The 22,767-nt window shown below is 47.4% G+C and overlaps 1 protein-coding gene across 3 annotated transcripts; it reads right to left on the bottom strand.

Annotated features, from left to right (window-relative positions):
* Nucleotides 1–1,251: 1,251 nt before the first annotated feature.
* Nucleotides 1,252–22,340, bottom strand: DPP9 (dipeptidyl peptidase 9). 3 transcript variants are annotated; one of them, XM_050910486.1, is made up of 22 exons: nt 22,277–22,340; nt 20,124–20,211; nt 17,030–17,132; nt 16,879–16,933; nt 13,998–14,110; nt 12,871–13,044; nt 12,474–12,642; nt 12,200–12,313; nt 11,768–11,896; nt 11,205–11,266; nt 10,575–10,675; nt 8,931–9,108; nt 7,957–8,122; nt 7,769–7,848; nt 6,079–6,231; nt 5,727–5,862; nt 4,865–5,010; nt 4,419–4,565; nt 4,112–4,264; nt 3,404–3,546; nt 2,954–3,065; nt 1,252–2,453 (listed from the first exon to the last, which is right to left on the bottom strand). In XM_050910486.1, exons 2-22 carry the CDS (start codon nt 20,177–20,179, stop codon nt 2,361–2,363), a joined length of 2,583 nt encoding a protein of 860 aa, XP_050766443.1. In that variant the 5' UTR covers nt 20,180–20,211; nt 22,277–22,340; the 3' UTR covers nt 1,252–2,360. The 3 variants fall into 3 exon arrangements, with proteins under 3 accessions (XP_050766443.1, XP_050766442.1, XP_050766444.1); XM_050910485.1 differs by having other exon boundaries at nt 16,879–17,132; XM_050910487.1 differs by lacking the exons at nt 1,252–2,453; nt 3,404–3,546 and having other exon boundaries at nt 2,960–3,065; nt 16,879–17,132.
* Nucleotides 22,341–22,767: the final 427 nt, after the last annotated feature.

Raw genomic sequence — 22,767 nt, 5'->3', positions numbered from 1 at the left:
AACCAACCCCTTTTTATGGCATCAAATAATCCTACAGCTTCAGAAGCAAGTTTGGAGGATCAAAGGAGCTGACAGATTTGTAAACTCTCCTAGACAAGAGCATTTTAAGAGTGCATTGCAGATGTTTTAAGAAACACTTGCTCTTTTGGGACAGGAAAAAGCAGTTTAAGTTAAGACTGAAAAGAAACAAACCCTGCAAAATAAAGCTTCTTACCATCCACCAGCACCCACCCGGCTCTAAAGGCGGCAGGGAGAAAGGGGAGCAACTTTTCTGTCTGCAGACTTCTCTCAAGGAAACTTCAGAGATGTGCAACTTCCTCCATCACGTCCCCTTCCGCCCCTCCGACCTCAAAAGCTGCACCAGGGGTTACCCAACGGGGTGCGTAGTAGAAGCTAAACCACAACTGCAATAGTCGGGACAATTATTTGGGCACGGGGACAAGAAGAGGGCAACAAATATGCTCACATCTGTGCTCAGAAAGCAAAATGCTCCAGCTGTAAGGTGCTTTGCATCTAAAACAGAAGCCTCCAGCTTCCATCCTCAGGGCATTTAATAGCAGTTTAATTAATGCCTGACTCCCATATAGAAAGGAAAACAGCAAGGCCAGGTTTTGTAAGCTTTAAGCTCCAGAGAGGGCGAGCATAGGCAGGCCCAGCACCTGCAAAAAGCAGCTCCATGTGTCCTAGCGTGGGATCAGAGCTGCGAGTGCTTGGAAGGGCTCGGATCAGAGCAGCTGCATCCCCCTAAGTCATCGGAGGGAGTCGGGGCGCCGGGCGAGGTACCGACCTCCAGAGCCACGGCTGGTATTCGCAAGCATGAAACGTCTGACTCGCTCAAGGTCATGCAGCGCCTTAACGGCGGAGCCAAGAACACGGTCCAGGATTCCCAACTCTCCACCCTGCATCTTCAATTGCTTGGATCACGCTTCCCCTGAGGAACATCAGGGATTTAATATTCTCTCCACTGCTCGGCACAGAAACCGAACAGAGCGCTTTGCTTTTACCACAGACACGGCTTCGGCTATCGTGAGCCAGCTGCCATTTCCTCCCGAGCCCTCTCCTGCACTCCAAACACAGGCACAAATGCCAGCCAGCACGTCTCTTTCCAATATTTTAATGAGTCGCTACATCTTACACTCATAATTATAAAAGAATAAGAATCCATAAAAATATTTTCTTTTCATAATACGCACTTAAAATACTCCAGGGCAAGTCAACGTGGTTCATGTGGGTGGGTTTTTTTTTTTTTTTTTTTCTTTTTGCCCCTGGCAGAACCCTTGGCTTGAGGGGGGTACGTGCTCCCCTGAGGTGCGATTGCTCTATCCCCCCTCCCCAGAACTGCAGTTCCTGTTGACCAGGTAAATAAAAACCAGAAGAGAGCATTTGCTGAGTAAACGGGCAAGGGGAACAGTCACTGACCCGCAGAGAACTGAAGCACAGCCAATTTCAGTGCACATCTGAAAGCTCAGGGTGTCGGGGAAGGAGAAGGTGGGATCAGGAGGCAGCACAGAGAATGGAGGGAGGGAGGATTTGCATAAATATCATCCACCTTGTGTTGCAAAAACCCAAATGCTGCTGTGATCTCTGGAGAGATGATCTCTGGTTGTAGCCAGCTGCTTCAGCTGCCACGCTACCTGTTGGCACAACTCTGCTTGTGAGCGGCCATTAGAGGAAGGTACCAGAGGACGCTGTTACCGACCCCAGCCACTTCCTCCATCTGCTCTGCAAAATTAAACTGAAAAAATAGAAAAGACTAGTGTTGCATGCTTCTGTAGAGCTCTCTTCGCATCCCAGGGCTCCACATTGTTGCAGCAGGGCCAGGACACAGCAGCAGCAGCGATCAGCTCCCCTGGGGCTTAACAATAGGTAGTTCTCTCTTCCCTCCCACTCCTGGCTTAAGGCAGCTTGCTGATTCGGCTCTTCCATTTCCAACACAGGCACTGAGTTCTTGCAGGTAAGAGTATGAGGACTGCAGAGGTGCAGTGGAAGGGGAAAAGGGTGGGGGGGAGAGAGAGATGGACACAAACCTCAGCCTCGGGAGACAGACCACTGTCCATTGATCCCCAGGATAGAGGGAGTAGCAGCAAAAAAAAGCATTAACAGCCAGGCCGGAGGAGAGGAACAGGACGAGCAGCCGAGCAGGGGCAGACCTCCAGCATGGAAAGTGAAAGAAGGTGGCACTGTCCAAAGGGAAGGGGCCCTCCACCCTGCCCCCTCGCTCGGGGGCGCACACCCAGCCCGGACGCGGGCACTCAGCCATTTGTGCTCTGGGTTAGATGGCTGTCGAGGGAGGCGGTAGTGGCAGGGCACAGGAGGGGGAAGGCGAGCTGTCAGTGTCCAGTTTGCAGAGGCTTGTGCTCTCAGAGGTATTCTTGTAGAAAGTGCAGCAGCGTGATTTCATAGTGCTCTCCTGACTCAGGGCACCGAATACTGTGTCTCTCGTTGGGGTAGATCTGTGCAGAAGCAGAGAGACAGGGCAGTTAGCCAGGAGCAGCTCATTCAGCACGGACAACCCTCCCTCACATCAGCCCTCTTCCCTCAACCCAGTCTCCGTCGGGACAAAGAAGTGCCAGGGAATGTCTAGAGCACCAGGCCCCCTCCTTCATTGCGCTGGCGTGTGCTGCTAGTCCGCTCGGCGAGTCAGCCACCTCTGCTGCCACCAGCCAAGTGAGACAGCAACAGTTCAGCGGAGAAGGAAAGTTCCAGGCCTGAGGGCAGGAGCCCTGTTTGCAAATGTTTTTAGATACAGGCCACATCTGCCAGCAACGAAACAGCCACAGTGCCACCTCCCGGCCACCTCTTGGAGTCAAACTAGGCATTTACTGTCATCTACATTGCAACAAGATGTGGGACCATCTGCCTCCACCTTCTCCCACCCCCAGAACACACAGCAGAAAACTTTTTCTCTTTCCAGATTTAAGGGACCTTCCCACTTCACTCCTGTTCCTCCTACCTGCAGCTGGTAAGGTTTTCCAGCCCGGATTAGCTGTGATACCAGGAAGTTGGTGTGAAAAAAGTGCACATTTTCATCCAAAAAGCCATGGAGGATCAGCAAACGATTTGGCCTGGAGATGGGATGAGAGATAGGATGAGAAACCACATAAAAAGCTCTGCAGTGGGCCTGAGCAAAGAGCTGCTAGTCGGCAAGCCGAAACCGAGCAACGGACAGACGGTCAGAACAGCGTAAGGCCATGGACATGGTCCTCAACCCCTCCCTGGCAAAGGGGGCTGGGGGTACAGCGCCCCAGCTTGCTGCAGAAGGCAGCAACCAGCCACGTGAGTTAAAATTAAATGGGATCAGAATCCATCCATTCTTTTGGGATTCAGCAGAGGTGCAACTGGTGGCACCAAGCAGGACCCGGGAGCAGGTTTTCAGCAGATCACCCAACCCCACGGTACTCACTCATTGGGAAGCTTTTCTACGTGTAATGCCACAGAGCCAGCCTCATAACCTTGCTGGTTGTTTTCTGGGATATCCATGTACCGCTCAGTATACCCGGTGTCATATGCCATCCAAACTGTGACAGGAGCACCTGCTATAGCAATCTGTCAAACAAATAGGTGGCAGGAGACAGCCTCAATTATCACGTGCTAAAGAGTTCAAGTGTTCCCTCTTTTCCTGAAGAGGCAGGAAAAACAGGCTCTGGACTGTTGTGTCACTCAGACCAGGATTCTTCTACAGCAAACGCACATAAACCCCAGATTCCTCCTCCTGCTATTCCTCTTATGGTCACAACGGGGCAAATTCCTGCATACCAGCACTAAAGGCTTCCCCTTTCAAGAAGGACTTGTGGAATGATCCAGAAACTGTGCCGGGGACTTGGGGAGGGGATTAGGAATAGCGCATCAATTATCTCATTGGATGCTAGGCTAAGTCCTCCCTTGGCAGTCACTGGGGAACGACCCCATCCCAGAGACCCCATCAAGGCTCAGACAGGTATGATCTGTAAGCAGAATGCAGGACTGTAGCCAGGAGCTACAGGCAGGACTGAGGGACATTTTCACCTCCCCCTCAGAAACATCAAGCAAAAAAGCCGACTCCAGATGCCAAGAGTGACAGAAGCTGAGAGAGCTACGTGTCCCAAGATGACAGCCCCACGTCCAGACTTACCTTGAAGACATTGGGTTTACAGATAAGACCCATGAGGGAGAGAAAACCCCCATAGGACCAGCCATGTATGGCTACCCGACTCAAGTCGATGAACCCGTATTTTTCTGCTACATAATGTAAACCTTCCACCTGGTCCTCTATCTCCACCTGACCCTAAAAGCAACAAGGAACCTGAAGTTAGTGGCTTTCTAAATCCAGAAACTTGAGACAGAAAAGACAAGAGCAACACTCGCACAGGAAACATGCAGCCAGGCAGCCTTTGAAAGGGCAAACGAGCAGAGATTCATCAACAAAAGTAGTACATTACCATTTGGTTTTTCAGGGCCCCTTCAAATTTGAGTCCTCGCTGGCATGAACCCCTTCCATCAATCACTACCACAGCATAGCCTAGGGACGCTAGCGTGTTTAGCCGTAAGTACTTGATTCCTTTGAAGGAGTTATTCACTAGCTGCACCTGCAGGAGGAGGGAAGAAAAGTTTCAGAGCTGAGCAGCTGCCTTCCAGTACCTTCCTCTGTCTGTCCCACTGTGTAGGATCCCGAGCTGGAGAGCAGCCACTAATCGAGCTATCAGAGCCACACAAATCAGACTAAATGCTGGAAAAATCATCTGAGGTTTGAAGCAGGAGGTCAGAACAGCGGTCCAGTGCTCGTTGCTAACCAAAGTGTAAATCTTGATGCATGACCGAGCTACACAGAGCTCTGCCCTGGGCAGCAATCCCATGCCTGACACCAGCAGTCAATCTGGATTATTACCTGAGGGCCTCCGTACACAAAGAGCACCGTAGGATGCTTCTTCCCAGGCTGGACATCATGAGGTTTGTAGACCATTCCGTAGAGCTCAACATCTGACTGAGTGCGGAAGTGAAAGATCTCAGGTGGGATGTAATCTGGGGGACAACCTGCAGAAGGAAGTTCAGACACTAGCAATGCAGTAACGGGCAGCAGGCTCTGCCTCCTACCCTGCCTGAACAAGCTCATTCTGTTCAAACTTGACCCTAGGCAGGGCTCTTTCAATACCAAGCCTTAGCAATGCCTCTCAGAGAAGCCTCTCACTGAGAAACAGACAGCCTCTCTCTGCTTGCACAGGGCAACAGGCCACATAAAGAGTGAAGGGATCACACAAGAAAACATCATCAGCTGGGTATTCTCAGACAAGGCACTCTACGCCACAACAGCAAGATGTGGAAGGTTAAGAACAGGGATGGGTCAAAATGGAGAAGACATCTGCAGGAGAAGTTCAGGTGCTGCTGTGAGCTGTATCTGAAACTTTAAAGCCTACAGCATTAGAATGAAGTAGCCACTGCATCCCAGATACTTGCCCCCTACCTCTTCAGACAAATCATGAGTAAAGTAACACCTAAAACCACAGTCACATAAACCCTGCACCCTGGAGCACTGCTTTTGCTCAAAGCATGAAATAGTAACATCTTAAAAGCCCATATACCATTTCCTGGATAAGCTACCCACTAGAGATCTCTCCCCCACAAGATAACACAATTCATTTCGCTTAGAGTGAAGTTACTTGGACCAATTCCCTCTCCATCACCTTTGGCTACCGCTAGTAGGAAGAGTATCACAGACATAACCTAGCATTGACACGTTCTACGGGACTTACTGGCTGCCTCCATCATGCTAGCCCAAAACTTGGGCTGCTTGTGGAGCGGGTCATCATCGGAGCCACTGAGCTTGTAGACGTGCACACAAGGTGGAGTGCTCACGCTGCTGTAGTGGCTGATGAACATGTCAAAGTTCTAGAGATGGGAGAGAGAAGAGTTAGGGGAACAAGGTCTTCAATTTCCCACGTCTAATCTTCTCCGTGCAGTTCTCAGACAAGAGCTCCCACATCTCAAGCAACCAAGGCAAAGAAGCCCTCAGGACTCATTACTTGTCATGATTCATTACCATTCCTAGTTAGGATCCCCGTCAGTTAGGAGACGAGGGCATCTTGTATCTAAGAAACAACAAACCTGGCTCATTGAACAGCTGTGGGAGAAGCCCGGAGTGGTGAGTCGCACAATTTCTCCAGGAGACTCATAGCTGACTACGTAGAGGTGGTGCTCCAACGGGGTGTCCTTTGTGCCTTGGAAATACACCAGCTTCGTAGTCTCATTGACCCAGATCTATGTGGAGAAGAGAGGGTTCAGCAACAGAAGGATGACAGCTACTGCTCCTCTGCCAGTTCAAACAGTCTGTCCCCAGGCAGAGTCAGCTTAAAACACAAATAGACCATGACAGACTGCTCACAGCATTAGGGACCGTACACGACGCCTGTGGCTAGAGAACACATACGCAGCACTTATGGAGAACTGCATATAGTCCAATGAAGTAACGAAAAGCAGTCACTCAGCTTTAAGAGACTTAAACCATTTGCTTACTAATGAGCAGAAAAAGTTGGGCTCTGTTCCCCATAGGTGAAACTAGGAAGATTCTGAGCTTAAATATGGCGTCTTCCTGTAGTATGTCTGGATTATAAGGGTACGTGTATTTTTTTCCAGCAATCATGATAACGAATTCCCATCTGTGGAAGGATCAGTCTAATAGCTCTAACAGTACCAAACTTCAAGCCACATTAAAATATGTTTTTAATGTCCAGATAAAGCTGCTTCTAAAAACCACCTGGCCAGCCAGCAATAGAGACTACAGCTTTTAAATACTGCATTGATCCAGCAACAGTAACTGAACTGTTTTCCACCTTACAGCTTCCAAATGCTGACGCCCAAATGCTATTTCTGGCTAACCCACAGTCTGAAGACCACTGTGGACAGCAAAGGGAAAAAATATCCGACTCAATTGGCCAGGAAAACTGGGCAGAGCCCTGTGGAGCAACAAATGCATCAAAATAATTGCTGCTAACACAATTTTAGCCATAACACATGCGGGGAAGAGCTGTGGCCAAAATCAACAGCATGTACAGTGAGAATCCACATGGGGAGGGACAGCAGGTTAATTGCAGATTGAGGAAAAGCAGCAGAAACCAAATACATGGAGCTGTAGGCCTTTTAAAAAGCGAGAAGTGAGAATCCAGATTAATTGGAAATGAACAGACAAGGTCTTCATTTTGATGAAAATCACCTGGGAGCATTCAAGATCAGACTCAGAGTTAATTCCTACAGAAAAAAATGGAACTAGGTTTCTACAAGATTAATAAAAATTCATTTCTGGCTATTCTGCAACCAATAACAGATACAGTTTCTCCATATTCTAAATTGCTTTATACTCCCTAGCTGCCTTCTTCCTAAACGCTCTACTGAGGGATCAGCTGGAGACCAAGAGTTCACTCTAAGCGCTAGGACATATTTCCAATTCACGAGTACTCATTGGGGTTAAAATGCTTCGGCAAAGGCAGCAATCCCAAGGTTCTCCACAAAATAGTTCTTTGTTGCTCTTGAACGTCAGACTTGTGTCCTTTTTTATGGCCTGACTCACTCATGGGATTTACCTAAGGAGCAATCTGAAGTCTGATTAAAAAGGCAATGAGTTCAATGTGCACTGGACTACAGCACTTCTGGGGAAAGCAGAGGCAGCAATAAAAAGAGAAACAAAATGAAGCTTAAGTAGTTCTAGCTGGTCCCAGGCGTAACAGAGGGCGTAGGCCAGGACTGTGGGCAGACAATGCAGAGCTGTAACACTGCAAGAGAGAATAAAAATAACCACTACCTTCGATCCATGCCTCGCCAACACCTCCCATTCCCCATCAGTCAAGGCAATCTCCTCTTTGATAGGACATTTGAAATCATCTAGAAGAAATAACATGAGAATAAATCACTGCCTTCCCCAAAAGACAACACAAGCAAATCAGAGAGGGAGCTCCCAAAGCTGAAACGCTGACAAAGTGCAGCTCTTACCCTCGCTATGGACATATGGCTGCACCCAGTCATAGCTGCCTTGCTTTAGGACCGCTGTGACTCTGTACAGGTGACAGAAACCTGTCTTGCATTCGTTGGCTCGGATAAAGCAGAGTTCTTCCTCCTCTCCCTCTGGTTGGATGAAAGGATAGAAGATATCATGAACCTGTCACACAAGGCAAAAGACCCATGAGTGATTTGTAACGAGAGAGCAGAGACATAGCCAAGGGAGTCAGTGCTAAACTACTGGGCTTTCAAAGGAAAGGAGAGGGGGGAGAAATATCTCAGATGAGCAGCTAGTGGGAAAATGCCATTCCATACTTTCCTATTACCACAAAGAAACTCTGGGCCCATGCAGAAGACCACATCCTCTGGGCTTTCCACGGCTGCCACCGAAACCAGCACCAGTCTTGCCACTGAGCTAGGCTTTTCAGCCACGTGAGGCCCACTAGGTAGTTGCTATTCCAACACCTTAGGAATGCCACGGTGTGACCTCCAGGCCCCTTTGTCACTTCAGTACCAAGATGCTTAATCTTAGAGGCTGAAGTTTATTCCCTGTCCCCTATGTCCACTACCTATCTAAGTAAGCATGAATTCCAGGGATTAGGGTTGCTCATAATTCAAGAAGCCGTTTAATCTTGTAATAAAATACCCCCAAAAGAATGGCAGTGTTACATCCAAAAGTGTCAGTGTCCAAAATGCCTGTGTTCACCAAGAATGTTAGCAAGAATTAAATGAATAGCTCCAACTGCAAGGAGATGGCAGGATCCTCATCTCTTCCAGTGCTGAGTGCATGAAAGTCCTTCTCATGGCTTTATCAGACCCCCTGAATTAACACCAAATCTGGCACTACTGAGTAGCAAAGCAGTCTGCTGGAGCGTGGGCTAAACCGGACACACAGCCAACATGAAAATGGTTAACTGTGGGGGAGGAAGGGGCAGCCTCTGTTCTCCTCCCAGCCCCGAGCCTCTTACATTTATCCACACATCAGTGGTTTCTTCATAGATCACAAATGGCTGGACATTTTCTGGCACAGTTTTGGCAAATTCAGCGCGTTGCTCCTCATTTTCTGGGACTGGAATAAAGAGTGCTGGAGGCAAAAGGATTAGCTGCAGTCGCTGCTGAGGTCTGTCTAGGAACATAGCCCAGGCACTGGGGAAAGAAGTTGGAGGTGATTGTCAGTACCACAAAATAGATGTCCCTTTCTAACACTCAGAACATGCAACCCTTTTTCCTCCCGCTGGCAGAAAGGATTTAGGCATCTGAATGCAAAGCTTTTCTCATCATTGCTGCTTTCTAATCTCCTGGAAGCTTTGCCAACAAACATGTATTGCCAGACATCTCTGGTATTTCACAGGGGTATCGTTCAGACAAGATGTCTGACAGATTTGCCAGAGTGTCTATTCCAAGGGAGCACTGTTAACAGAACCCTGTCTCCAGAACGTAACTCTTCCTTGGACAGCCCCTCCATCAGGAAGCATTATTTGTTCTCTAGCAAGCTCCTAACGAGCTGAAGCGATCACTCTTAAAGTGATCCATTTGTAGCTTCTTCATTGCACGCTGCACTAGCAGGGAAAGGCACAGACCTAAGACAACTGCCAAGTGAAGGAGTCGCTTCAGTCTCAGCCTTGTTCCTCTCCAAGGAGAGTCATTTGAAGTGGTGCTGCACTGCAGGCCTCTCAACATGACAGATGGCAAGCCACCGCTGCATAGTGCGGCTACCCCAAGGCCTGGAAGTGCATCAAGGGAAGTTTCATCATTAAGACAGACTTTCAAAAGAGCCAGTTCTCCCTAGCATCTCAGTGACTGTGGATTTCATGAACTGATATATTCAGCACATTTAGATAAGCTCTGGTGCAGAACATAAGAATCACCTATGGGATTACCGTCTGTAAAGCTGTACGAATTTAGTTTCCAGAGCAGAAATTTCATGATGAGTTACAGAATGCAATCTTCAAACACAGCTAAGTCACCTTAACTTGATCTGCACAGAAACTAGTTAACAGTCAAGCAAGCTTTTGAGGGGAAAAAATTAAGAGCTTTAAAATTTCAAACCAATCAGATTGGTGTGGATTCTGTAACTCTTCAGGGAAGGCTGGCCAGCACAAGACTGTGTATCACATTTGGAGCAATAGCAAGCTATGGAAGCACACCGGTCACAGAGCAATCTTTCCCCTTGTACACACTGCACGAAGGACTTAGCACCACGCAAAGTGCCCACTTTGCCATGATACATTTGGCATTGATCACAAACTGGACCAATGAGCAATGATAAAACTGCTTACAGTACATTCTCATTTCAGCAGGAAGCATATTGTACTTGTGTTAAACATCTTCAACTCAAAAGAATTCCCCAGGACTGCCCACTTAATATATCAATGTCATTTAACTTTGTGGTTGTGACTTAAACCCCACAGCTTGTCACTCTGGTCTACGTTTGATTAATTCCTACTTTTAGGATGTTATAACACTGAAGAAGCCAAATACTCATGTGCCATTTCTGGCACTCATGGCTTTAAAACCAGGTCATGACTACAGTACAAAGCACGTCGAGGGCCTGCAATAGTTCAGCCAGGGAAGCCCTTGGGAGCGATAGTTTGGAAGAAAAGCTTATGTACTATTTGCCATCTCGGGTCCATCCAGCACGGGCAATGTACTCCACAGTCGGAAACAATGCAGCAAACGGTTGCACCAGCTCCTTGTCCTGAGCACACACGATCTGCAGCAAAAGGAAGGTCCAATATCAAATCAGAGTGCTACCAGACCTCCCCACCTCCTCCTATGGAAGCTCAGTGGAATGGGAGAACAAGGAAGTTTAGCTATTGGCATCAGCAAGGGTCAGGCCAGGAGAAGCAAGCCTTTCTACAAATGGCAGGAAGAGAAGGGAAAAACAAGCTTCAAAGCAAAATGATTCTGGCAGCCAGCCACAGAAAAGGATACAGCCAGGGACTGAAGCCCAGGATTAGATCGGGCTTCAACCCTCCTGCTCTACTATTGACAATACCAGGCTAACCCTACTTCTCACTTCCCTTCCCTCTCCCAGCTGCCTCTCCACCAGAATACTTTTCAGTATTTTAAAGTTTTTCTGCTTCTTAGACAAATGCATTATAGAACCAGGTGTCACAGGAGGATGAAAACAAAGGCTAACACTACCTAGGATTTCTTAGTGACCTTGTCTTAATTCTAGGGAGCTTCAGAAGCAGTCAACCCTCCTGGGCAATATCCCATTCTGAGTTGTTATCACTTACCTTACCCTTGCTGTCTGTTTTAAATTCTGCCAGTTTTAATGTAATCTTGGGGTTTTTGCTGCCTGCAGAGAAGGAGTGAAAGAACACCAAGATGACCAACTTGAACACTCCATGGTTATACTCTATATAGCTTCTAGAGAAGAACTGACTCTGGTCCTACTAAAATGGCTGTGTGTGAATGTACAAAGATCAAACTATGTATGTGAGCAAACACCACTGTAATCACAAGAGTCATTCTGGGTATGCAAAAAGTTTGCTTTTGCCTTGCCTAGTTGGCTGTGCGTGTTCTCAGGAGGGAGAGGAGAGACGGGATTCAAAATGTATTCCATGATATGCCACCAGATATATGCCATTTTCTCAGCAATCCTTTCATTTAAGCTGAAATCCCATTCCTTGCAGTAGATTTTGGGCTCAGAGACTCAATTAGGCCTCAACATTTACAACCGGCTTCTATATCCTAGTAAGTACCTAGATTAATCATGCAAAGTTTATAGCACAAATTCCACTGCTGCTGCCAGCAGCAGTCAAGAGTTGCATTAGCAGTCCCGCGGTCTTTCACTTACCTGTCCTGGGGTACCGATAGGAGTCTGTTTTTCTCTCCTCCAAGGCAGGTGAAGGAACATGAATTATCTCCACTTCTGACTCATCCACTTCCTCATACAAGATCCGCAGTGTTTTTAAATCCTCTGAACCTAGGACAGATAGTAAGCATGTTTGCTACAGTGTTTTCCAGCTGTTTCTGACTTGTCTGGAGCACTGTGGCAGTTCACTCTGGTGCAGAGTGTACATCTCCTGTATAGCCATAGCTCCTAGTGACCACCTGCAAATACTCCTCAGAGCACGATTATAATCCCTCAGTGTTTTGTTCCTTCAGGTGGCCTCCCCAGAAACAGACCAAACCCAGGCCAAAGGAAAACCTTGCTCAAAATATCATTCATAGCAGGGGCTGGCAGCAGTTACAGCGTCAGAATTTGATAAACAGAACACTGACTGACCTTCTGTGGAAGCTGTGGGACACCACCAATAGCCCGTGAACCGATCAAACTCCTCCTGAATGACAAAAGTGGCTACACCAGCAGACTTGGGGTCATCAAGAACATTGGATAAGCCTGGAGAGGAACAAAGGAGACTGCATTTACATCTCCTTGGAAAAAGCTGATCCAAAAGAAGAGGGTACTTGTGAGAAATAAGCCATGAAGACATGAGCCTTCCCAGACCAAATTTGTCAGAAGGAATTTCCTTTTGAATCTGGCAAGAAGCACCAGTTACCTTTATGGCAGTATGTCATCCGCTTCTCCTCTCCTGTCTCAATATTTGCTACCCACAGATCATTGTTATTAATGAATGAAAAGAAGGCAGGGTCGGCAGGGCAGATCTTGGGATCCATTCGTGGCCCTGTGCACTGAGTCTTGATCTCCAGAGGCTTCATTGGAGACACCTACAGCAACAGACACACAAACAGCTCTGTACCAAATCAGCTTCCAGCTTCGTATTTAAAAGGCCTAAACCACAGATACAGTACTGCCCATGAAATGAGGGCGAACATAGCCCTGACAGGACACAAGAGAAATGACCATAATCAAACAGCTGCAGATGTGCAGCCATCTCCATCCAAAACCATTAAGTCCGTTTCAGATCATATTCATAAAATCATTAGCAGACTCACCATGAAGCCATTCTTGCCCCCATCTCGACAATGAAAGAGGCTGTTGCTAGCCTGGAAGAGGAACAGGCCACTCTCACTGTGGAAATCATACGATGTTATACCAAAGACACCAAGTCGCTTGCGTTCCCTCAAGAGTTCCTCTTCTCTAGAATACATTCCATGATGAGGGGTTGCCTAGTATTGAAGGAAATACAATACAGGTCCATACAGGTCCGTAACTACTGTACTCTAGGCTACAAGTGTGGTCCAGGAGGACTAAACCAACCGCATGCCCCAAAGTTTCCTTTACGCGAGAGATGAATTGCAAATCTGTCATTTCTGCAGTTGGCACTTCAGCATGAACTGAGGACAGCTGCACTTGCTCTGCTTATGCAAATCAGATGTAACCAATTAACTTAATGACGTTATCTACAGCCTTCACAAACAGTTTCCATGTCAGACACTGCAAACAAAAGCTCTTCCGGGGATCTTGAATTACCCTGAAGAGGACTAGCAATCCAAACGGGGTCAAGACAGCTAAATTCTTTTCCACCAGGAATGTTTTTAGTAGGGAAGAAAGACCAACATCCTCCACTATCTTCTTCATCAATGCTGTTAGTGACAAAGGACATTAAGATACTGAAATCAGGGAGCGGAAAATTCACCCCCTTTCTGGTTCACTTGCAATAGAGTGTAGGGCAGAAGCAGCAGTTTAAATTCAACTTTCCCGACTTCCTTAAAAGCAGGGAAGATGACAGACAGGCATTCCACCGAGCCCATCAACAAGCATGGCAAGAGCCCAGACAAGACACCCAGAAGAAAGGTGCACTGTCCTGATAGCTTATAATCTGAGGCAGACTGCATGTGAGTTTACAGAGTCCTCTTTGCTAGGTCAGCCCTTTGCTTGCCACATCAACTGCTGTTTCATGCTCACTGCCAGCTCCGTTGCACACACAAGTGACTATCTTGTATTATGAAGCAAAGCAATTCTCGATATAACATTCCTACCAATACCATTCTCTGTGTCTTATACACTGCCACGCTATTATCTCTACTCTTTAGCAGAGTAGTACCCACCATACCAGCCCCACAACATCAGCCAGTTTTCCCAAGCACTGTCAACCCAGGCTCTTCCCACTTTGGCTTACCTGAAAGTGATCCAGCATCTGTTTCCATGACAAGAGTAGCAAGGCCTCCTTCCGTACCTTTTTGGGAATCTCTGAGTAAAGAAGGGAATTCTCTCGGCTACCATAAGGCATTCCTATTAGAAGGACAAAAGCATCATCCTACTTAAGATTAGTTAGCCAGGACAAAGAGGACCAAGAGCAAATTGAAAAAAAAGTCTGATAACAGAGGGGTTGGGGCTGTCCAGAGGCTTTTACCAGCTGTCATTCCTAAGCAGCAATCAGTTCAATCACAGAATAATATCTAAATTATTTAAATTTAGGTATTTATTTAGAAATTTCCCTAAGCAAGATTTAACACTAACCAGCCTCTTCAGAATTGGTTATGTCCAACTTTCCTCTCTGTGGGCTGTTCAACCCATGCCCTAGATCCACTCTAAAAAAACCACTCCCTGAATGGGTGACTCAACATTATTCTCCACATTTCTCAGCCAGGAATTTGCTACAGGGACCTCATTCAGGCCAACACAGCAGCCTGCAAGAGGGGAAGAGAAAGCTTGGAAGCTCTAGAGAGCCCATTCAAATGTGAAACAGTATACGACATAGTCAAAAGACCTTGTTATTTTACATAAGCCTTTGACTGTGGTTATCAAATAAGCTACTGGCCTTCATCCAATTTCCAAAACAACCATGAAAAATAAAATATCCTGACACACAACTTTGGCAGTTTCAACAAAATCAAAGACCATGAACTTGCCCTCTGCGTATGCTGTAGAGACTCCCTAGATCAGAATTTCACACAGGGAAATGTGCCCTGATATTGTCTACTCGGCACATGTTCTGGGCAGAACAGAAAGATTTCTGAGCCAGTTAACCCAGTAGTACAGTCATTTAAAATTAAAACTGAAATATTAATAAGCGCTCAGGAAGCAAAGCAATATGTGAGCATATAATCCTCAGAGATACAGAAACACCAAAGTGCTGAGCATGTGGTGTTTAATATAAGCAGCATCTGCTATGACACAACATAAAATTCTATGGGGACAGCCCAGGAATGATTTAAGATGTCCAAACAGAAAAAACTGTAGATAGGAACAAATTACTATATAGACACACATTTGACACTCATGCGACTGTGACCTGGGCTTCCTTTCTCCTTATATTAGTACTTTCTACAATGACGTCAGGCTGACTACAGTCAATCAGCATTTACAAGAAAAATACTGCCTTCCTCCCCAAAAGACATTATACTTTGCACCCATGTGAAGAAAAGTATTCAACCCCTACAGTAAAGTTCTTCAGAAGACTTAATCCTACTCCTCAGCATACAGTCACTAACAGTATTCACATAAAAACTTGAAAATGTTATTTAACGTTGGGACAGTAATAGCACACCGATGTTAAACACTTATGAACTGCTGAAATGAGTTCTGAGTATTTAACAGCACACGTTATTCAACTCAAAAGATGCTCATTATGGCAAAAGAAAGAATCAGCGTTTACCCCTTATTAGGAATGCCTGAGAAGAGGTACCCTGGTATTACCTGGCAGATACTGATCTTAAACGATGGATCAATCTGCTCTATGCCCCGTACATTTCCTTAAGGAAGAGAACACTGAAAAGACACTCGTGTATCTTCATTCCTGGATCTGGCTCCTATAACAGTCACACCCATGCAGAACACCAACCAGCCAGTAGCTGGTCTGGTTGCCATTTCATGTAACAGAAGAACATTAAAAAGTTTTTAAATTAGCCACTTAGATCCTTAGTTCTTTAGTCATCGAGATCAAGAACTGTATCAAAGTCAACTTGGCCTTGAAATACATTCGTCTTCAAATCAAGCCTCACTGTTCAGACTTAACAAGAAAAATATGCTAACTCTGGATACTGCCCTTTACAGTAGCACTTGTGTCCTAAGAATGTACAAGGAACTATAACAAATCAAGTCGCTGGCACACAGGAGCTGCTTAATGACAAAATACATCAGTCACTCAAATCCAGCATCCTATGTCCTACAGTGACCTACTCGCAACAACTCAAGAAAAAAAAGCAGGGTCATTTCAGGAAAGCAGCCACTGTATGGAGTTGCACATCAGGCAATTTCTTTACTGGCCCAGTAACGATCAGCTCATGCCCCAAAGCATAACAAACTCTTTATAGTCTATAAAGCTTCCCATGTTAGCAACCACAAAATTATCCAGCTACTAAAATCCAACCACTCTGTCACTAATTACATTGTGGCTCCAACTATAATGAAGGACCTGTACAACACAGCATTCTGCTGTCTTTCAATCCTACTGTAAGGAAGAGGATATTTCCCTGCGAATACCATTAGTAGTTCATTCCCACCTAATCTCCCACACCCCCCCCCGGCCCCTTGAAAGCATTCTACATACATGGTACTTAATAAAGCAGGGGGACACCACGACCCCGCCATTAATACCTATAACTTGCAACATATAGTTAGCAATTACTGACAGCAAATTCCTTGGAAAGTCAGTCTGGTTAATCAATCAAGTAAATCCCATTTCTCCTAAACTAGAGAGGCACAAGATAGTCCTGAGTTTGAGGAACATCCCTTCTCTTGCCCCATCACCTGGATTGACCTGGCTTTCCAAAGGACACTGCGTTCACACCCCCGTCACGAGGCAGGTCTGGCTAGCCAACACTTCCCCTTGTCGCTAAGCAGAAAGGCTGTGGTTAAAGCGCTTGTCTGGGACCGGAGAGGTCTCTGCTCAGTTCCAGGCTTTGCTATAGATTGAGCGTGCAAACCTTGAGCAATGTTACTTAATCTCAGTTCCCCCATCTCATAAAAGGGGATGGCTCCCATCCTTTTCCTCGCCTGTTTAGATTGGAAGCTCTCCTGTCACATATTCACACCCGGCGTCTGGCATGCTGGCTTACCCAGGTAATAAAGACGGTGAGAGTGAGGGCTGGACTCTTCTGTTTTCCGGACAAACTGGAAATCATGGGGAGCTTTGTTCACTATCATGCCCGAATACTTCCTGCTGCTGTGAATAATGTCACGCAGCCCATCCCAAGAATGCTTTTGCACCTGGAATTGGGAAGGCACATCCTCCATCTCGACCACTTCAGAGCTGTCTGATAGCGCGTCCACTGCAGTCATCCTCTCTTCCCCTTCAGAACTGGACAAAAAACTGAGGGAGGAGTTGAAGGAGAGAATTAGCCTTAAAATCAAGCACGCACATTTTGTTGCTTAGAGAAAGCTCTAAGCATGTGACAAGCTTAAGAGAACAGGCACTTCTTAAACTACAGATCCTAGGATTCTCTGCGCTCAAAGATTACATTTTAAACATACATTGACATATTGAAAAGAAAAGTCCATCTCCCATTCCATATCGAGTCCTGTAAATGAAGATACCAACCTCAGAGGACTCACTCTCCCAGGACTAGTTCTAGAAATAAGCTGTTAAAGGAAGTACAAGCAGCAGATTCTGGTGCAGAAAACAATCAGCTTGACTCAAAGGAAAACCACCCCAGGAATCTGGATGGATAAGTCATCAAAGCTATGACCTATCGTAAAGGCACATAAACTTCTGCCCTGGAAGGCCAAAAAAGTGAAGTCCCCTTCCTGTCCTAAGGAAAAGACTGCTCATCACTTAGAGAGAGAGGTTTAAGCCCAAGCACAGCACCTCACTTACCTGAAGAGCTATTGCAGCCAGGAATGAAGTAGGAGAGATGGCAAAACAGGAAGAAAACAGCGCAATTGTCTTTGCTAACAGAAAGAAGACAGCAGTAACAGACCCTGGTCGTATCCTGCAAAATGTGGCACGCATTCCTCATACATTCCAAGCTAGCAGTTATTGAATGAGAGTCTACAAAAACGCCTCCACATGCAACTACAGCAAATGTTAATTTGAGGAGAGGTGGACTAACAGACTTGCCCAAGGTCAATGATGTAATCTATTGCAAAGCAGGAATGAGCCTAGGACTAGGGAAACCAGTTTTTGTCACCTCATTTGAGGAGCTGGATTTCCCTCCATGAGGACATTTTAGTTGTTTTGGGGGTACCTGGAAGAACGCCACAAAGAATCTCAGAAGAACTTCAGTTTACTGAAAAAATTAGGCTGGAGAAGTTTGCTCCACGGAGACAGAATCGCTACCTTTGACACAGCGTCAAGACAGCAAACCAGCGACTAAGGATTACACCAAAAAAGGCCTTATCCTCAGCAGCCCCAAGATTTACATTTTCAAATTAGATGTTTCTTGAATGCTGCCTGTTGTTTGGGACAGTGACCTGCATTCTGACAGAACAATTTCTGAGATGTAGCTGTCACAATTAAGCATTAAGCAAGAATTACACATAAACCAAATCTTGAAGACTTCGGCCTCAGTAAGATGCACATTGAATTCTTTCCTAGCGAAAAGAATCAGGGGAAAGGAGAAGGATGGTTATTTATATCACCACAAGAAAACACTCGCCTCTGCCCATTTTCTACCATGAGTATTTTTCAGGAGAACCCCAAGTGTTCCTTCAGGATTCCCCACCAGCTTGCACCTTCTAACAAACTCTCTAAAAGGAAGTTCTCACCTAGTTTGATATCTTATGCAATTATGGCAGGAGATGAGCAAACCTAAACCAAAGTACATCTGGACTTCCTTAAACTTCAGGCACACGGTACAAGGGCTGTAAATATAACGATATCTTCAAACTGCTAAGTCCCTAAATTGTACAAAATGTGCAAATAATAACATAAGAACAAGTTCCTGAAATAAATCTGTAGGTACTCCTGGTACCTACCGCCCAGCAGTAAATCCACAGCTTGAAAATGAATAAAGAAGAGTATTTTCCAATCAAAGCCAGGCAGGAAGCCCAAGTAAAACCACAAAAGAGAACATCATGGGATATTCTAAGACTGCGAGTGCATCTGTGGCCTCTACTGCCTACATCCAGGGTCTCCATTACAGCAACTAAAATCACATCTGAAGGGAGAAGTGTTGCCTATCAGAAACACATGACAGGAAGACCACAAAACCCCATAAACTGGGTACAATTCTCTCAATCCAATCCCACTGCAGGTCAAGTCAGTCAATTCAAATAATCTGGCTTTGGCTCAAGATGCCTGACCCTTAGGTTACTCTCACCCAGCTGGTGAAACTGTCTTACTCAGCCAGCTTGACTCCCCACAGGGGAAAGTTGCACCTTTAAGGGCTCAAAACAGTCCACAAATGGAATACTGGTAACTGTCCCAAATTGAACTGGAGGCTGGAGCCCCTTCCAAACTATATTGCCATGATTTTATGATTCACCAGGGAAGTGAAAGGCACAACTTTTAGCTTGGTACCGTTCTCATTCTGGTGATTTTGACACTAGAACAGAGTGGAGTAGTGGGTAAGCAAAGCAGCCATCACACAAAGTTATGTGAAAGCGTTGGGAAATACCCCTATCATAGCTGGTGTCTCACAAAACTTAGGTCCTGACTCGATACAGAGTAAAAAGAAAATCCAGTTGCTTCATCCATTGCTACAGCCATCCCTTGGACAAAACGTAGCAAGTATTTGGCAACACCATATATGTAAGTAAACAAGTATAAGGAGTAACTTACCCAACTGAAATTGCAGAGTGAATTTGGGGATTAAATTATTCAAAGGTGAGTTGGATCAAGACACCAATTTTAACCACCTTATTCTTAGACAGTCTTGAAACTTCAGCATCAATATAGCGCATCTGAGATTTACACCTTACTGGAAAAACACTGTCCTTTACAGTCCTCATGCCGAGGCATTGATTTCGATGATTCAGTGTGGTTGCAGAAGCACTGCTAACCCCACACCCCAAAACATCTAGCTATCCCTTGGAGGTCTTTTTCATGCTTTTTCTGCCCTGCCTGGGCAGGATACATGGATCAGGCATACATCCACCGAGCCCTCCTTCAAGGGGAATGCGTTAGTCTGAAGACAACAAGCAAGCACAGGAAAAAAATTGTAAAGTTTGGAATTGGAATTCAGTGAAACAAGTTATCTTCCTGAGTCACTTCCTGACCCACAGATCCTGACACAGAGCTCCCCAGGCAGAATTATATACTTGGGATTTTTCAGAAACCTCATTCACTCCAAGAGGTGATTATTGCTCTGTCCCACACAACCTAAAGGTCAATAAAGGTCTTGGGAGTAACCGGGACACATACCTTCTCCAACTTCCTGCAGTCTCGTTTTCCAGACGAACCCTCTTTATCTTCTGCATTAACTACTCAGCAAGCTGGGCAGGACAGGAAACTAGGAAGGAAGAGGAAAAAAGCACATTTCATATAACTGCAGTTTCTCCCATCAGAGGAATAAGGCTGTATAAAAGCATCCTCCATAGGCCACATTTCCAGCTGAGTGGGGAGGCACAGACAAAATCCTTGGTTTGCACTTTACAGTCCAAATCTGTTCTGCCAGCACATGCTGGATAGATAGCCCAGATAAATCTGAGAGAGACTTCTTCACCTGAACAATGGGACTCAGTGAACTCTGTGGCCTGCCTCTCTCTTTCCTACAAAATTCTTCTTAAAATCTGAGAATCCTCAGTACTGACCCTTCCTTTCATTCCCCTCTCAAAATCCTGAAGTTCTGAGAACTATCAGGTACTAAGAATTGAGAAAACAGAGGTCTGGTCCATACACTTACAGGCAAGAGTCAAACAAAGGACACCATAAAGAGCCAGGCAGAGGGTCAGCAGCCCCACTACCAACAGTGTCGCAGTCCCACCTGGGACATAAAAACCACATTTGTCTTCCACGCCAGACTGCTGCTTCCCTCTGCCTCAGCCTGATGCCACGGAGGAACCCTGGCTCACCACACAAGCCCATTTTCCAGGAGCATATGAAGGCACTACCTTCACTATCGTCCTCTCTACCCAAGTATGCTGAAGTACAAAGATCTTTGTCTCCTCTTCAAGAGAGCTCTGAATCACAGACACACCCGAGACCTGCCACTATCTTTTGCTGAGGCCCCTGGTCTGCCCAAACAGCCATTTCTCCACCAAAATCGCACTCACAGAGGATCAGGAGAGACAAAGCGTCACAAAGAAGCGCCAGCAGTGAAGCTCCTAAACTGCAGAGGAGAACAGAGAGGGACAAAGTAGCAGCATCCAGTAATTTAAGGGCAATTTTCAATGCAAGCACGAAGGGCAACAGGAGCGATGCTCAGGAATGCTGAGTAACCTGGTCTGATCTCACAGCTGACCCTGCTTTGAGCAGGGGGTTGGACTAGAGACTTCCCGAGGTCCCTTCCAATCTCAGCTATTCTGTGCTTTTAATGATTCAGAGGAACACCTCACCCTCATCCCACCCGCCACAGCTCCCACATTTCACAGAGAAAAGGAACAATAACATCCTCCGATGCTGAGCCCAGAGAAAAAGAAACGGAACAAAACAGACAGGAGAGATCAGAAACCCAGCATGAATCATGATACTCATTTGCCAGCGAGACCCCGAGGGGCCTGCTGGTGCATTCAGGAAGAGCCAAAGCAACACAGTCACCTAGAGGAGCCCTTACAAACATGTCCCTGTCATGGCTGGGAGCTTTAAGATCTCCTTCTCCAAAAATAAAAGCAACTGAGGGTGGAATAAACCGGCGGGGATTTCTCTACAGAGGGACGAGCTTTGGCAAAGCCTGCCAGCAGCCCATGTCCACCTCTGCACTGTGAGTGGGGCTGAAAGCCCTGACAGGGAGCTCCTGCCCTTGCTGCGGAGGGGAGGCCGGGCCATGGGTTAGCAGGAGAGGGGGGAGCCCAGGGGAGGGAGCACCCTGTGTCCCCCACCTCCCTCCACTGCTGGAGATGGCTCTTTGCCTGTGGAAAAAGAGGAGCGAGGAGCGAGCGAGGGCAGGGCAGAGGTGGCTGGGGGGGCAAACACCCCCCCGCCTCCCAGGGCAAGGCGTCCCGCCCCATCAGCCCATCCCTGGGGGGCACGTTGGGGGGGGGTGGTGGTGGTGAAATGCAAACAACCCCCTCAGGGCCAGGCAGCCCTCCCACGCCTGGAGGGCAAACCGTGGGAGAACAAACACCCTCTCAGGGCACGGGGTGGCCGCCCCCCCGCACCCTGGGGGGGGGAGGATACAAATCATAGGGGGCCAAAGATACAACCCCCGTCCCCTAAGGCACCCCCCCCAAGCCAGGGGAGGTGGGGAATACGGCCCAGGGAGGGGGCAAACACTCCTTCCCCAGGGTCACCGCCCCCACGCTGGGGTAGGCCCCCACCTCCGCCGGCCGAGCCCTGCCCGTACCGGGGGAGGAGGGAGGGGAAGGAAGGCCCCCATCCCGCCGGTCCCAGGGAGCACCCCTCCCCTCCTCACTCACCCCGGGGCGCGGCGACCTCCCCCTGAGGGGCGGGGGGGCGGCTCCTCTGCGGGAGGGCGGGGGGGGGGGACGGCGGCGGCGGCGGCTCCGTCACTCCCGCTCCATGTCCCGGACACTGGGCAGCCCCGGAAACGGGGAGGGGGGGGGGGGGAAGGAGGGGGGGGGGGGGCGGCGGCCTGCCACAGCGCGACCTTTCACCCGGCGGCGGAAGTGGCGGGAGCGCGCGGGGCGGGATGGCGGGAGCGCGCGGAGGAGGGGGGGAAAGTACCAACTCGTGGGGGCGGGGGAGAGCGGGGGCTGGGAGGAACCACTGCGTGGGAGGGGGGGAATGCCTGCGGGAGGACGGAACTATTCTCCCTGGTGAAGGGGGGTAGAGAGAGAATTGAGGCTGACAGAGGGTAAAAAAAGCACAAAGAGAATATTCTTCCCCCACCCAGCCTCAGAGGCCGGCCCCTAATGCAGCATTTACTGCCGCCGTAGGGCAATTGTGG

Source organism: Gymnogyps californianus, chromosome 24, assembly GCF_018139145.2.
Source record: "Gymnogyps californianus isolate 813 chromosome 24, ASM1813914v2, whole genome shotgun sequence".
Lineage (NCBI taxonomy): Eukaryota > Metazoa > Chordata > Aves > Accipitriformes > Cathartidae > Gymnogyps > Gymnogyps californianus.
Note: the sequence above shows the minus strand (reverse complement) of the source record. Positions and strands in the feature narration are given on the sequence as shown.